Here is a 15,727-nt window from a genome sequence, read left to right as displayed (position 1 = left end):
TTAATGAGGTTTTAAGCAGGAAGTCCAGCCGCTCCCGCAAGTACCTCCCTTAGCTTCTGGCAAATGTTTGAAACTCTATGGCTTGAATGTAATTACTTTTGCTCAGTGGTTTCCAATTTTTTAAAGCAGTCAACCTCTTTTTCTCCCCCAAACGAAGCAATATTTTAAAAACCAGTTAATAAAAAAGAAAATTGGAATTTCATTTGTAAAAATATACTTTGAAGGTTTAAATTGCTTATGAAAACAGTGAGCCCTGGCTGGCGTAGCTCAGTGGATTGAGCTCAGGCTGCAAACCAAAGTGTCGCAGGTTCGATTCCCAGTCACGGTACATGCCTGGGTTGCAGGCCATGACCCCCAGCAACCGCACATTGATGTTTCTCTCTCTCTCTCTCTTTCTCCCCCTCCCTTCCCTCTCTAAAATTAAATAAATAAAATAAAAAAAAAACAGTGGAGTTTTTTTGATGGAGACAGTGGCAGTGTCACAGACACCAGTTTTCACTGATTTGTTTTTTGTTGTATAGTATTTGGAATATTCTGGTTTCAGTACTGGAAAGTGGAATGGTTGGATTGTTATCTTCAGAATTAAAACCATTTGAGTAACTAACAACTGCTCACACTTCTTAAGAGGTTCTTACTTCTTGGTAAAAAAAAAATCCTTCTAAAAGGCTTCTTTTTAATTCAGTTTAACTTTTTCAGTACAAGTGTATGATATGTTGTTATTGTACTTGCTATTTCGTTTAGATGATCCCTTGAAGTTTCAAGTAGTCAAATTTATTTCCTTCTGCCTACTTAACTGAAATTTATTTCAATCTCATTGCTGGCCCTTAAATTGCAGTTCTAAGCATGTTTATATCACAAATCTGTGGTAAAATAGACTCATACAGGCCTGTTATTTTTGGGAGCTAGTTTACTAATGCAATTTCTTTATGAGCAAAACTTTTCTAGAAAGCGATTAATATTTTCATTTAAAATATTAGCAAGGTGCCCTGGCTGTTGTGGCTCAGTGGATTGAGCACTGGCCTGCGAGCCGAAAGGATGCCGGTTTGATTGCCAGTCAGGGCTCATGCCCAAACTGCCCGCCAAGTCCCCAGTACAGGGTGTGTGAAGGCAACCACACACTGATGTTCTTTTTCTCTCTCCAAAAATAAATAAATAAAATCTTTACAAAAATAAAAAATGTATTACCATTGTCACTTGTTTTCATTTCCACTGACAGTTATGCTGTTTGTTGATTGTGACAAACAAAAGTATCTGAGCTGGTGGGCATTTTAATTACACGTGATTCCCTTGTGCTGTGGTGGTAATGCAATGTACCCATTTGTTTAATTACCCTCATTTAATATGCAAAGATACATTTTTAAGTGACAATTGCAGAGTGACAGACTCTCCAGTTAATGTAACCTTTATTTACTAATTTATATCTGTATATGTATACATACAGATGAATATATAAATTTATCTTTTGAATCTATTGAAAATCAATCTCAATAGATTCAAATCATTTTCAATCAATTGAAAATAAGGGGAGGAGGAGCAAGTTGAGAGGAGGTTGTTTTTGACTGATAACACAATTTAAATATCTGAGAGGAATTAATATGACAAAATATTATTTTATCGGATACACTTTAGGATGTTTTTATTAGTTTTTTATTATTTCAAAATATGGCAATAATGAATATGACCCTCTGAGGAATTTAAGAGAACTGCAGTTATAACTCAAAAGAATACAGTTTGAAATATAATGGTTTAGCTGAAGGCCTTTATTTCTTTTAATATGCAAATATCTCTACTTTCATCTGCAATCAGTCATTTATACATTAATGTGAATAAATTTATTAGACATCTTGCTGAGGCTTAGATTTAATTCAGAAGAGGGGGCAGCAAGGATGAACTCAGCAACTAAAACAAGTGGGGAAGACTGACTATTCAGGCAAAAGATCACTGGAAACTTACCTTGCCTGCCTTACGATTTGGCTCAAACACCTGCCGTCTATACATCATACACTCATTTGTATTTTCAGAGAGAGATAAAACAGTGGAAGACAAACCCACTAAGAAAACAATCTATGGCCCTGACTGGTGTGGCTCTGTGGGTTGAGCACTGTCACCAAAAGGTTGCCAGTTGGATTCCCAGTCGGGCACATGCCTGGTTGGGGGCGTGTGAGAGGCAAGTGATCGATGTTTCTCTCTCTCTCTTTCTCCCTCCATTCCCCTCTCTCTGGAAATAAATAAAATTCTTTAAAATAAGTCTACTGAATTAGTGGAGTGTGAATGTGAATATATTTCCAAATTATATCCAACCAAACAAAAATTGACTCAAATTAGTTATAGATATGCTTCTGTTGACGCTCACACATGACCTTCAAAAACTCTAATTTCTACTGTTTTTCTCCATGTTTCTGCTGAGAATAAGTATTCTTGAGTCACAAACCCTATAGCTTTCCACTTTCTTCTTTCTGAAGTTTATGAAAACTAGGTCCTAATAGTTCTGCAGTAGACAGCAAGAAGATACAATGGAGAGAGATACTCTGTCCTATAAAGTCATGAGCACTGATAGTCTATGGGAATAGTGCTGGCTGACTTGTCTGTGCTTTATTCCAAATGGATATCCTTGAAAGAAACTTACAGAAGGGAAGAGTGAGAACAACAAATGGTATGTCTGCAGTGGCTGCAATAGGGCTGTACACATGGTTGTTTGGTAAAGTATAGCCATGAGTCTTTGAACTTTAATAGCTCAGTGGCTATTGAACAATGAGCAGTTAAGCACTGAGAATCAATTCGGATATGAAACTGTAATACCTACGTGCAAAGGACATGGCAAGTACTGGTGTATAGTGACCAAATAGAAAAATCTTTATGGAAATTAGTATATGTAGTATTTAAAACTTTTGCAATTGCTATGTAATATATATGGACTCTGCTTACCTAGGGAGAGAGCCAAGCTTTTTAACGTTGATCTTAGTATGGTCCTTGAACTAATTTTATGACTTAGAAATTTATATTTAAATATAATATTGACAATAAAACTCTCTTAGAAATTAATAAATATTCCTAATTGCATTCATTTTAAAATTTATATGCACATACCTACTAATTTTTCTATGTATTTCTCCTTTAAAAATATTTTCTCCATGTTTTCATGTATTCATTCAGAGTACAAAGAATTTTAATTAATTTTGTATAAACTTGCTTGCATTAAATTACACTACTTTTGAAGTTATCTGATTGACTAATCAGATAAAAAGACAAATACCATATAATTTAACTTATATGTGGAATCTAAAGAACAAAATAAATGAAGCAACAAAAGTGAAACAGACTCATAAACACAGAGAGTGGCCTGATAGCTGCCAGAGGGGAGGGTGTTTGGGGGACTGAATGAAAGAGGTGAAGGAATTAAGGACTACACGTTGGCATTTACAGAATAGTCACAGGGATATAAAGTACAGCATAGGGAAGAGAGCCAATAATATCGTAACAACTATGTATGTGCCAGGTGGGTACTGGAAGTACAGAGGGGAACACTTTGTAAAGTATATGATTGTCCAACAGCTAAGCTGTATACTGGAAATCAACACAAAATAATATTGAAAGTATTAAATCAATAAATTATACTACTTTTCAAGGTTTACCTTTTAAGGTTACCTACTCATTTAAAGGGAATCACAAACTTCTGTCATTGGCAGGTGGTAATAAACACTTCTTTCCAGAGGACACCTAATACTTTCTCCATCAATCTGTGTCACCCTCAGAGTCACCAAATTCCACATAACAGAAGGTTCTACCTACTACTGCAACTTTCATCAGATACCTGAAGACATCAAAACATAAAGCTCTTTGTTTTCACCATCAAGCGTACCAACCACCCTCACATATTATTTATTAAAAAAAACTCATTATTCTATTGGGGCGATAATAAGGCTATAACAACTTCACATTTTGTCTTTACACTGAGCTCAGCTAATATGTTTTCTTAGACATCTGAATGTCATCAATGGTATTGGGTAGATTCCGGAAGGCAAAGAAATACTATGGATAATGTATATAAATCATTTTGACATGATCAACAATTAGAATATTACCAATTTGATACTTTTGTTTATAAAATTCATCAACAAGAGTTGGTTGCCAAGTCCCAATGTCAAATATATTACAATGCAGTTGAAAATTCTGAGCCACAGCTGTTTTACCATATTTTGTTAGTCCTTTGTCCTTTGTTTCCCAAGTTTCCTAATTGTTGTTATTAAATTTTAGGAACAATAACAGCTGATAACTAAGATTTATTGTGGGATATTTAAACTTGCTATTATACAGGGAACATAGAACAATAGCTTAATACAAGATACTTCATTGTCACAGCCTGACTGAACAAAGCAAAGAATAAAACACCTTGTAACACAACCTTAGAAAAGCATTAACTAGGCCCTTATTAGAGTAACTCAAACATTCTGACCCAGACAATAACACTCCAGAATTTAATATACAATAAACACTATATTATGTTCCACTGAATTTCTACGTGTATTTGTTTTCTGTGGGAAGATATATATCCAAAGGAGAAAAAAATCCATGAAAAATACAACCAGTTTCTACATGACTGTAGAATCTATTAAGATATAATTTTAATCACACATGCATATCAGATATGATGAAAAATACAACTGTATAAGTATATAGACTATAGTGTAATGGAAAACTCTTTCATTGTAACAGAGACTTTGAAAGCAGATTAAGAGAAACTTAACAGATAATGTTAGAAACCTTACCTTGACTTGCAAACTTCAACTCTTTGGCATCCGTGAGTGTGGTCCTTTTGTCGGCCCCTTTTTTCTCTATCCGGCGATGGCTTCTTCTTTTCTTAGACTCTCCCCAAAGATTGGACCCGCCATGCATGCTTGGGATATTCAAAATAGCAATTCCTTCCAGAGAGATGTTTATTAAGTCTATCTGTACTCCATCACACTGAGCAGTAAAACAGAAAAGAACACATACGGTGAGATATTTTATCTTTCTTTTCTTAATTTCTCTTTTTGCATTTTGTTACCTTTTAATAAGAACTTTAAAATCCATCATCTTTTCCTTTCTAAATAAGCTTTTCAAGAACACTTAAATAGTTTCCCTAAATGTCAATATAAATAGAAAGCGGACACTCACATTAACCTGTTATTATTCATAGTCTTTAAAATTGATCAAACCGAATCATCAGTGTCTCTTTGTTTACAGAAAACCTTTGGGAGGGAGGCACGTTAGTATCTGCATATATAACACATTATAAATTTCCACTGTGTTACAAATAGGTTGGTTCTGCCAAGTATGGTCAAATTTTAGGTCAAAATCTAAATGATTGCCTCCTATTTAAAACATATTACAAAGCAATATTAGGGGAAAGTGAAAAAACAAAATTCATAATTCATGGTCTCACTTCTTGGGCAAAGACAGAAGTGGCTTTTGCAACAGTTGAAAAAAGAAAAAGTACAAAACAGCAATTGCAAGAGCTCCGAATTACATTAGTGTGTCCAGAGATGATATTTTGATCTAGATTAAGTTCCAAGTAACTGTATTAAAGGCAATGAGAGGCACAGTGGTCTAAATGAATACGGAGGACCAGGCAGGCTGAGGGAGGGAAATGCCAAGAGTAGCAGGAAACGCGATCACCAACCCATGCTTACTCTATAGCTGCAGTACAAATAAAAAAAATAGAAACCATTAAGCAAGCAGATTTTTTTGTTTATCTGAAATGTGAAACTTGCTAATAGACTATGCTTTGTGAGATTCAGAATGGCCACTTTTCACATTTTTTGAATTTTCTGTTCATTTCCACTGATGGACCTGTGTGGAGAGTGACAAGGCTCTGCTGTATTTTTGGAGTTGCTCATTTGTTCTGAGTTTTCTGAAATGGTTGTCATTACAAATATATCTCAGACATTGTTCTCCAGTGTTCCGTTATAAGCCAATATGAGAAGAGAGATGTAAACATACAACAGTTAGTTTTACAAAGAATTTTGTTAGGGCTCCGTATTTCACAACTTGAAGGATATCTGCAGTGAGATTGTTTTATGTGTCATGTGTTATTACAGAAAAAAAACATCGTAGTAACTGTACCATTTTCTTTCTTATGATGATCATGATTTCTGAACCTAGAAGACTTAATGCTACCCCAAAATGGTAAAAACGAACACCAAAACAAATAGAAAACTCCCCCCCCACCACATTTTCAAGATCACACTGAACCTTAAACTGTATCTTGTTCACTAAAATATAAAAACTGTGAAATAAAGCATCACATCTTGAGCCTACTTGGCAGGGCTAGGAACAAATTCTGGAGAAGGTGCCAAGTTTTCATTCAATTTGTTTCAATGAGGGTGAAACCAAGGTCTGGAGGATGCCATTTCTCCCTCCGAGAAACGAGCGATTTTTTCCTTCCTTTTCATGTATTAAATGAAGATGATTTCTTTTTACTAAAGAATTCTACTCATGTGTATACTCACTTACCGCTATATATTCTAGATAAACAGATATTAATTTCATAATTAAAAGTAATCTTGTGTAAATACCCTGCAGGCCGCAATGAATCAAACACACACTGTGTGCCAGGCCTCCCACCGTCTTCAAGTGGAATGTACTGGCTGGATAATTAGATAGTACATATTTTTTAACCTTATTTGCATGCATATTATATCTTTTGCACACTGACAAGCAGCAGTAACAACAAAAGTCAGATTACCACAGGGAATTCCCACAAAGAAGTCTTCATTCCTTATAATTTGCAGCCTAAATTAAAATAATTTGATCTTTGACAAGGATGAAATGTCAAGCAGAAGGGGGTCCCCTACAAGCCATGGCCTGTGGCTTCTGAAATCTGCCTAATTTATGTCAGTCACTCCTTAATACATATTTAAGTATTACACGAAAAAGATGATAAATATGCAATCTGACACCTTTGGTATTTCCCTGCTGTTAATTTATAAAGGTCTGGTTTCCCCCAAACTGACTAAAATCATTTAAATAACAGAAGAATTGCAAAATAAACTGGAGTTGGGGCCTGGCTTCCATTTTCACTCAATATTGAACACAGCAGGTAGTACACTAAGACAATTATTTGACTAGGCCTTAGAACCCCACTGTGACAAGTTACTTTCAGAATTAGAGGAGTATTCCTTTGTTCCTCTGCAAATAGGCTTAAAAAAATTGAACTGGGGAGCTACATGTGACAATTGAAAAATATCAGTGTATAACTATTATTCGTGTTTTCAATCTTCAGAGTCCTGTCACATGTAGTTTTAAGGAAACAGATGAAGTAGCTCTCTGAAAAGTGAAAAAACATTCTTAAGGAGGTCCCTAAAAGAAGGCCCGATAAAGAACATTGAGGCTTCTATGAGAGGAGAGCACTGTTCTTACATAATTTGCTACTTATTAATGATATGTTCCCACTAGTTCTTGACCCCAGGTTACCTTCCTCTGTTTGCTTTAACGTTATGTTTGTTAGTCTGGACAATTTCAGGGCTCATTGGGATGGAGACCAGGAGTTGTCCGATGCACCCCAGTGGAGGGCATGGAGATAAAAGCTGAGGTGAGGGCTATGAAGTGTAAACACATTATAATACTCTGTCAGATAATATTTTCATCCGCTTTGAAGATTTATGATTTTTAAAAAGGTAGCTACAGAGGAAAAGAATATAAAAGCTTAAAAGCTAACAGCCTCAGTTAGTCAATAAATCTTGAATATTTTTATTATGTAGAAAAAGGTCGTTAACATGTAGTACCGGGGGAACTATTTGCAAAGTGCAATGCTGTGATGCTGCTGTCGGCTCTGTTCAGTTTTACAGGGCAGAGCTTATTTTTGAGAAATTTTCCTAAAAGAAGAAAAGACAGTTTACATTTGTTTGCCAATGTATTTCAATCCCAGTTTACAAACATACCCTGGACCATACTATACAGAGGTATTGAGGACAAGCTTTTATATGTGAATTTAGTGTTTCAGATTCCACTAAGTATCATTTGATAGGAAAATTCAAGAAATGTGAAGAACACTGGAGAGCTGTAAATATGGACAACAAATTTGATGAAGTAAATTAACTATCAACTATATTTTTTCATAGTCAGTCTAATTTTATGCTGAGGTCAGATAAAATTATTCATATTTTGCTCAATAAAACATAAGAACATTGCTTTGTTCATTGTATAAAATGGTGGGGAGTAAAATGACTTATCTAAGTATGCTTTTGGAAGAGTTTCTGCCAACTCAAAGTTAATTTATAAGGCAAAATTATGTTTTTGCTGAAAACTACAGCAACAAACCTATAAATTAGACATATATACATAAGTGGCTGAGCAGTATCTCTTCTGATACTTGAAGGTTAAAGTACTCTACATTTTCCCACTGATTAAACTCCATGTTTTTAAAAATACTTTTTATCAGTTTTATCTACCAAAAAAAAAACAATGTGATAGAGGGGCTCAGAACATGCTTATTGGGTAACTTTAGTAATATTGTCGATTCAAGATATCAAGCATTGACTGTAGTATTAACAGAAAATCCAGTTTAGTTGCACATTTTCCCTTTTTAGTAGATTCTGTGATAGCTAGAAATTATTGCTGGATAATTAGAATTCTTACTTATGGTTATCTTATTAAAAATAACGTCTGGTAAACACAGAACTTTCAGCTTTGGGCTGTTCACTCTTTTATTTACCTCACATTTCTCCCCCACTCTCTTCACTAAGAAAATCCATGACATAGTAGTCTTAATGAAGTGATAATGCTATGCCTCACCCTGACCACATTTCTTGTTCTTTTCTGGAATAACAAGATATTTTTTGTTTGTTTTGGACTTAATGAGGCCAACTTTGGTTTCCTATTACCATCTTTGTTGAGGTTCAACTGTATCCCTACATCACTGCTTCTGGAATTTCATTGCAAAAAATAAATCACCTGAGAATCTTTAGAAGAGAGAGTAGATCTTTGAAGTATTCTCTCTCTCTCTCTCTCTCTCTCTCTCTCACACACACACACACACACACACACACACAAATGGGACAGGAAGAAACTTTTGGAGCTGATGGGTATATTGATGGCATGGAGTGTAAACAGGGTTTCATAGTAATATGCTTATTTCCAAATTTGTAAGTTGTATACATTATTTACAATCATGCCTCAAAAAAGTGGTTTAAAAAAAACAAAAAAAGAATGTCCTTTCAAAAGTTTCATTTCCCCACCCCAATACAATGTTTTGCTTCAGCTAAGACTAGATGAAGGGTCCTCTAAATACATGATGAAAGAGCATCATCCAGGATGATTGAGATACAGGTGGGACACAGACTAAGTTGAAAAACTGGACCCTACTGTCTGTAAGGGCTGTGTTGCCCGGTTACTGGGCAGCAACAAGAATTTTATCTTTTGAAACTTGCTAATTTATTTGTGTACCTGGCACACATATTGCTATTTACTAATTCTTGAGATAATTTAAGGTTTTATAGAAGTACTTAATCTTTCAGACAAATCTCAGTATTTTGTGATGGGCGTTCTTGGCCTTGGCCTTAACACTTACCACCCTTCCTAGCCTTACTGACAACCGAAAAAAAAAAGACTGAAATATTTTGGAAAATGGGCTATGCTATTCTCTCATGAACTTTGCTTAGTATGTAGAGCAAATTAAAAATCCATGAACTTGGTAGTTTCAATGACAGATGTTAATCTGAGACCTTTAGATGCATGTCCCAAATACTTTAATACAAACTTTGTTTTTAATGTATTATATTGAAATTTTAAAGGTTTTCATTATATTTTCATTTATCTCTTGCAACAGAATTAGAAGATAACTGAAATTCTGAAAATTAAAATTTCAACTTTGTTCATCTCTCCCTTCCATGTATATTACATATATATTGCCATTTTACACATGCACACATATGTATATGTATAAGATCTAGTTTATTTGTTTCCTTAGATTTAAACCTTTTGGCAGCAGTACAATTCTTATTTCTCTTAAATTATTAAAGAAAATATTCATCTTCTTAATTCTGCAATAGAGACATAAAATCTCTCCAGTTCATAAGATTCTGAAGGAGATTAAGTCAAATAATGTATGTACATTGCTTAGCAGCAAGCACAAGGTAAAATTAATAATATATAAAACTTACCTATATTATTATAAATTGCTATCTCATGATATACATATTATTCCAAATATTCACCCACTTAGAAAAAGCTCCCCATATGAAAGAGAAATGTGAAATGAAGGGTAATGCAGTAAATGTTTTGTTTTGCAGAAGCTGCTTATAAAGTATACATACTCCCATCACATGAGGTCCTCTTGTACTGAAGTGGTTTTATTCACATATACATTTTGAAACCATAGTTGGTGTATAATTTTAGGCCAAATAGGAAGCAACATGAAACACAACTAAATTTCCACATAGCTGTTTTTGTGATATTTAATTACGAAGTAACTTTGAGGGTAGAAAAGCATATTCTGCTAATATGATAGACTAGACTCATTAAAAAATAAAAAAGTAGATAAGATTTTTGTATTACCATCCATCCATACACGCGTGCGCGCACACACACGCACACACACACACACACACCGAAAATTTTAGAACTGAGAGAGATACCTAAAATTAGAATAGTATGTCAAGATACGCAACGATAAAATGGGGAGTGTGCAGTGCTGGTTCTGATTTGTAAACGTCACTGCAGTGGTTGCCAGACAACTCGGTAGGCGCAGAGCTGGTAAGTCAGACTTGAGGGGAATACAGAAACCGCACCCCAAGGAAAACAACTTAGTTCTAGTTGTTCAGATTTCTCTGGGGACCATTCTAACTAGTTTTTCTGTAAGATGTGAGGCACAGTAATTTTGTGCTATGGAAATCACTAATTTTGTTGTTCACTGATTTTACAATCAATATTTTCCATGGTGATTTTCATTCAAATTTGTGTTGCTATATGATACAACATTTTCCTTGAACATTTTTTATTTTGTGACACACAGGATATTTAATTATGTGATATATTTATCCATTCACCTACTGAAGAACTCCGTTTGCTTCCAAGTTTTGGCAATTATAATTAAGCTGTAATAAATATCCAATTACAGGTTTTTGCAGGTTTTAAGATTCCAACTCCTTTTGGTTTTCAACTATAAGGAGCATGAATGATGGACCATATGATAAGAGTACATTTAGTTTCATAAGAAAGTACCAAAGTGTCTACCAAAGTAGCTTTGCCATTTTGCACTCCCACCAGCAAGGGATGAGAGTTTCTGTTGCTCAGTATCCTCACTTGTATTTGATGGTTTCAGTCTTCTAATAGGTGGGTAGTGACATATCATTGTTGTTATAATTTGCATTGTAATAACATTTCTTTGCCATCTGTATATTTTTCTTGGTGAGGTGCTGTTAAACTCTTTGGTCTGTTTTTGAACTGGTTATTTATGTTTTTTATTGTTGAGTTTTAAGAATTCTTTGTATATTTTGGATCAGAGTCCTTTGTAAGACATGTCTTTCACAAATATTTTCTCTCCATTTGTGGATTGTTTCCTCATTCTCTTGACATTATTTTCCACAGAGCAGAGTTTCTAACTTCAACAAAGTCCACTTATCAATCATTTTTTCATGCCTTTGGAGTGTATCTAAAAAGGCGTCACCATATCTAAGGCTATCAAGGTTTTTTTTTATGTTATCTTCTAGAAGTCTTATAATTTTGTATGTTACATTTAGGTCTTGTGATCCATTTTGAGTTAATATTTGGTAAGAGTGAAAGTCTCTGTTTAGATTCTATTTTTTTCTTTTTGCCTGTGTATAGTCAGTTGTTTCAGAACCATTTGATAAAAAGCTCTTTTCGGCTCTGTTGTATTGTCTTTCCTCCTTTGTCAAAGATCAGGTAAGTACAGGTACTTACTCACTGTACTTACAGGGGTCTGATTTAGGAATCTCTATTCTGTTCCATTAATTTGTCTGTTCCTTCACCAACATCACACTGTTTTGAGTCCTACAGCTTTGTAGTAAGTCTTGACATTAAGTAGTGTCAGTACTTCAGTTCTGCCTTCCTTTAATATTGTGCTGATTACTCTGGGTCTTTTAATTCTCCATATAAACTTTAGAGTCAGTTGCCAGCATTACAAGATAATATTGGGTTTTTGATTGGGATTGTATTGAATACATAAAGTGAGTTTTCCTTTCCATATACATGAAGTACCTCTCCTGATCATTTTTTCTCCAACCTGTGTTCAGTGATAGGATAAAGTAAGGGGAAGTGCAGGAGGTTTCAGAGTATGCACCCTACATTTAACTAGAAACCACACTTATAATTTTTTTCATTTTTGCTTTCTTTGGCATGTTGTCTTAGAGCATTCTCAGGGTAAGAAATTTGCAAAATCCCCTGTATAAAGGATTTAGAAAAATAAGATTTCAAAAGGGAAATGGAGATTTAGGTATGTTTAATAAATATATATGCATATATGAAACAATATAAATATATAAGACTATGTATATATAAATAATATATACTCATAGATATATTCATGAATATTAACTGCAGAAAGTCAGTGTTGAACCCAACCAAATCCTTTACTTAATGAAATTATACTCCTTTTCAGGGTTATGATCTAATTAAGAAATGAAAGAATTTCCATTCTGTGACCACCAATTCTCCTTCTAATACCTCAATTTATTCACTAATCATGATGAAATAAAAGTCCAAAAAAAGTTAGATTCTGAAATAATACCACCTTTGCTGTTATTATCATTATCAGTAAATTAGAAAGGCAGGAAAATAAATAGCCAAGCCACGCCATTACGATTTCATGTGTTCACAACTACTTTTGTTCACCAAACTTATTACTTGCATATATGCCACTAATGATGAGGATCTCAGAAGACAAGTTTCTCACTTATTTTTTAAATGACAAGTACCATAGCCAATATTTCTCCATTCATATCAGTCATTAGATGTTCTTGTTGCATAGTTCTGTCCTTATGGTTTATCTTTACCAATTATCAAAATATAACATTTTCTAGTCTTTAACCTCTAAAATCTCTCAGTAAAACTAAGTCATTTTCTCTCATAATCCATCTCTAAAACTTTTAGTTCTACAGTGTCTATATTTTTTGGTAGACCTATTTGCTACAAATCTTTTTAAAGTATATCTTTTCTTGCTATCTTTGCTCTGTACCCTGGCTTTTCCACTTTCTATAAATGTAATGGGGAAATGGCAACCTCAGGAACTGAGAAAATCTAGTTAATGAATGGGAATGGAATGGAAAAGTATACTTTTTAACCTTTATTCATGAAAGTAAGTACAATTTTCGTGAACTGTGTTTTAAAGGTTATAAGATATTGGGACCTGAAAATAATAAGTTTTTAATGTATCTTGCAACTTTCTCTTCTCTTCAAGTGCTTTCTTTTATCTTAGATTCTTCTATTCACAGTGTCTAGTAACTTCTCCACTGATTTCTAAAGTTGTATTCCACCTCTCATTCTTTTATACTGCATTAAAATAACTCATACTCAAACTTAACTTTATACAAACATTTCAGAGAGTGCTAGATTCCCAGTGAGTGACAGAAATAAAATTTTATAATCACAGGTAAAGCTATGTGGATTACTCAAAACATAACTCCTTCCATAAGACTACCAAAAACATATTAATAACCAAATTCAAGCCATTTCATAGTATTATAAAAGAGAATTCATTTTTCTTACTTCTATTTCTACAGATTCATGTAGCTTCTTGCAGGTGGCTGAGAAAGTTTCAGATGTGCCAAACTCAAAATACCAAAATTTGTTCTTCATTCTGGAAAAGGAAAGGAACAAGCAGCTTAAGCAATTATCAGTAACAGAAAGGATTGTTTAAATGGGGTAGCCCTGTCTTGTGTTTTAAGTGATAAAAAAGGTTTGAGGGCATGTACCATCCACAGTGTGATAGATGATCACATAATTTTCAAGGCTAAAATGTTGGTGTCAAATTGTATGATTGCCCCTGAGGGAATTACAGGAATGTATTGATCTGACAGATTCAAGTATATCTTCGACTTTTCTACATATTGGTTGCTGAGATCTTAATGTATGATTTCACTGCCTATTATTCTTAGCTTATTCTTGGACAACTTCATTTTAGACCAGCCACTCATAAAGAGAAAAAAATTTTTGACTTTTTATGGGGGACAAAAAAGAAAAGAAAAACTAAGCTATATGTGCTAGGTTTTTGTAGATGGCTATGCATTAAAAAATGACATTATTGGATAGCATATTAAAAATTTTGTTTATCCATAAAGATAAAATTCAGTATTTTGGGAAATAGCTATTAATTATTTCATTAAGATATCACCTTCTTTATTATAAATGATAGTGGGAAATTATGATATATCATAAAACTAAGGATTTAACATTTTATCGGTATAACAAGAGTTATAAAGAAAATATAGTTTAAAATATTTCAGTATATAATATGGAAGTAAGATGTTCAAAATTTATTTTCTCCCATGACTCATTGAGCATCTCTATTTCTTTGTGACAGTTAATTATATTTATGATCATGTAATATAATTTTGTGAAGTTTGACTAGACTTTTTAATTACTCACTATTGGATTTAAAAAGTCATTCTCACACAAAAATGCAGCTTTTAATCATACATACTCTAATAAGATATCATGTCCTCAATTAGAAAATAGGTAAGATGAGATACATGTTTTCACACATAAAGGTAAAATTATATTATGATATTCAAATATGCTTCTCACATCAAATTATTCTTTTGACATAAATATTGCTATATGTCTTCCACATTAGCAAGTAAAACATTTCAACAACTAAAAAGACATTTGGCAGGGACCTTACTACTTAATTAAAACCTGTTTAGTTATAGAAAATGACAGGAACCTAATACATGCTTACTATCATGTTATATTGAATAGAGTTCTCTGATATGACATTAGAAATTAAAAAGTAACCCCATCTAGAAGTATTCCAATAATATTTAGCCTCACACAAGGTTTTATTAATTTAATAAAATTCTTTCATTAGCTCTTCTTGTATCAATCACAGATTCAGGCCAGCCATCTGAATACCAGCACGGGTTTCTCTGGATTTCAGCTCCACAAATTCTTATTCTTTTTTAGAGAATATTTTTTTGGGGTTATGGCCTGACTTCATATATCTGAATACATAAAAATTGATCACAGTAGTTAGCTATAATGGGAACAAACATTTAACACCAGGATCAATGGGCCTCAACCTATATGAAGGTTCTATTAAAATTAATGCAGATATCTATTTTATAGATGTACTTTTACAAGTTTTTACACTGGCTAAAGTTATGTAAAATTAAACTATTCTTCCCATGACTCATTATTCTGATGAAAAATTATATCATTCAGAATATTGAGAGGCAAATATCGGTCTGTGTGAGGTGGTCTCAAAACAACCTTAGATTAATAATCAGTAGACTTTTTATGACTGTTTGGAACTGTTTTGTATATTCAGCAAGTTTTCTAACAACATAATTTTTGTTGGGCCATTATCCAGACCTTTTTGAATTTATTTATTCATACATTCATTCATTTAACAAATGTTTAGTGAGAATATTCACTTCCTTATGCTACTATGTTTAGTGCTCAAGATAACAAATATAAATGCAATTATCTTCATCCACAAAGAACTCAGAATGTTGTAAGATTATGGGCATATAAAATAATTTTAAAATTTAATCTTTGAAAGAAATGAGCTACA

The 15,727-nt window shown here is 33.5% G+C and overlaps 1 protein-coding gene across 2 annotated transcripts in view; it reads right to left on the bottom strand.

Annotated features, from left to right (window-relative positions):
• DGKB (diacylglycerol kinase beta) overlaps positions 1-15,727 on the bottom strand; it is a 601,974-nt gene that overhangs the window by 152,321 nt on the left and 433,926 nt on the right. For both annotated transcript variants that reach the window (XM_028525894.2, XM_036010554.1), the window contains 2 exons: positions 13,702-13,792; positions 4,767-4,962 (listed from right to left, as the gene is read on the bottom strand). In XM_028525894.2, coding sequence (XP_028381695.1) covers positions 4,767-4,962; positions 13,702-13,792 — 287 coding nt within the window. The remainder of the gene's footprint in view (positions 1-4,766; positions 4,963-13,701; positions 13,793-15,727) is intronic.

Source organism: Phyllostomus discolor, chromosome 10, assembly GCF_004126475.2.
Source record: "Phyllostomus discolor isolate MPI-MPIP mPhyDis1 chromosome 10, mPhyDis1.pri.v3, whole genome shotgun sequence".
Classification (NCBI taxonomy): Eukaryota; Metazoa; Chordata; class Mammalia; order Chiroptera; family Phyllostomidae; genus Phyllostomus; species Phyllostomus discolor.
This window is presented reverse-complemented; position numbering and strand designations above follow the sequence as displayed.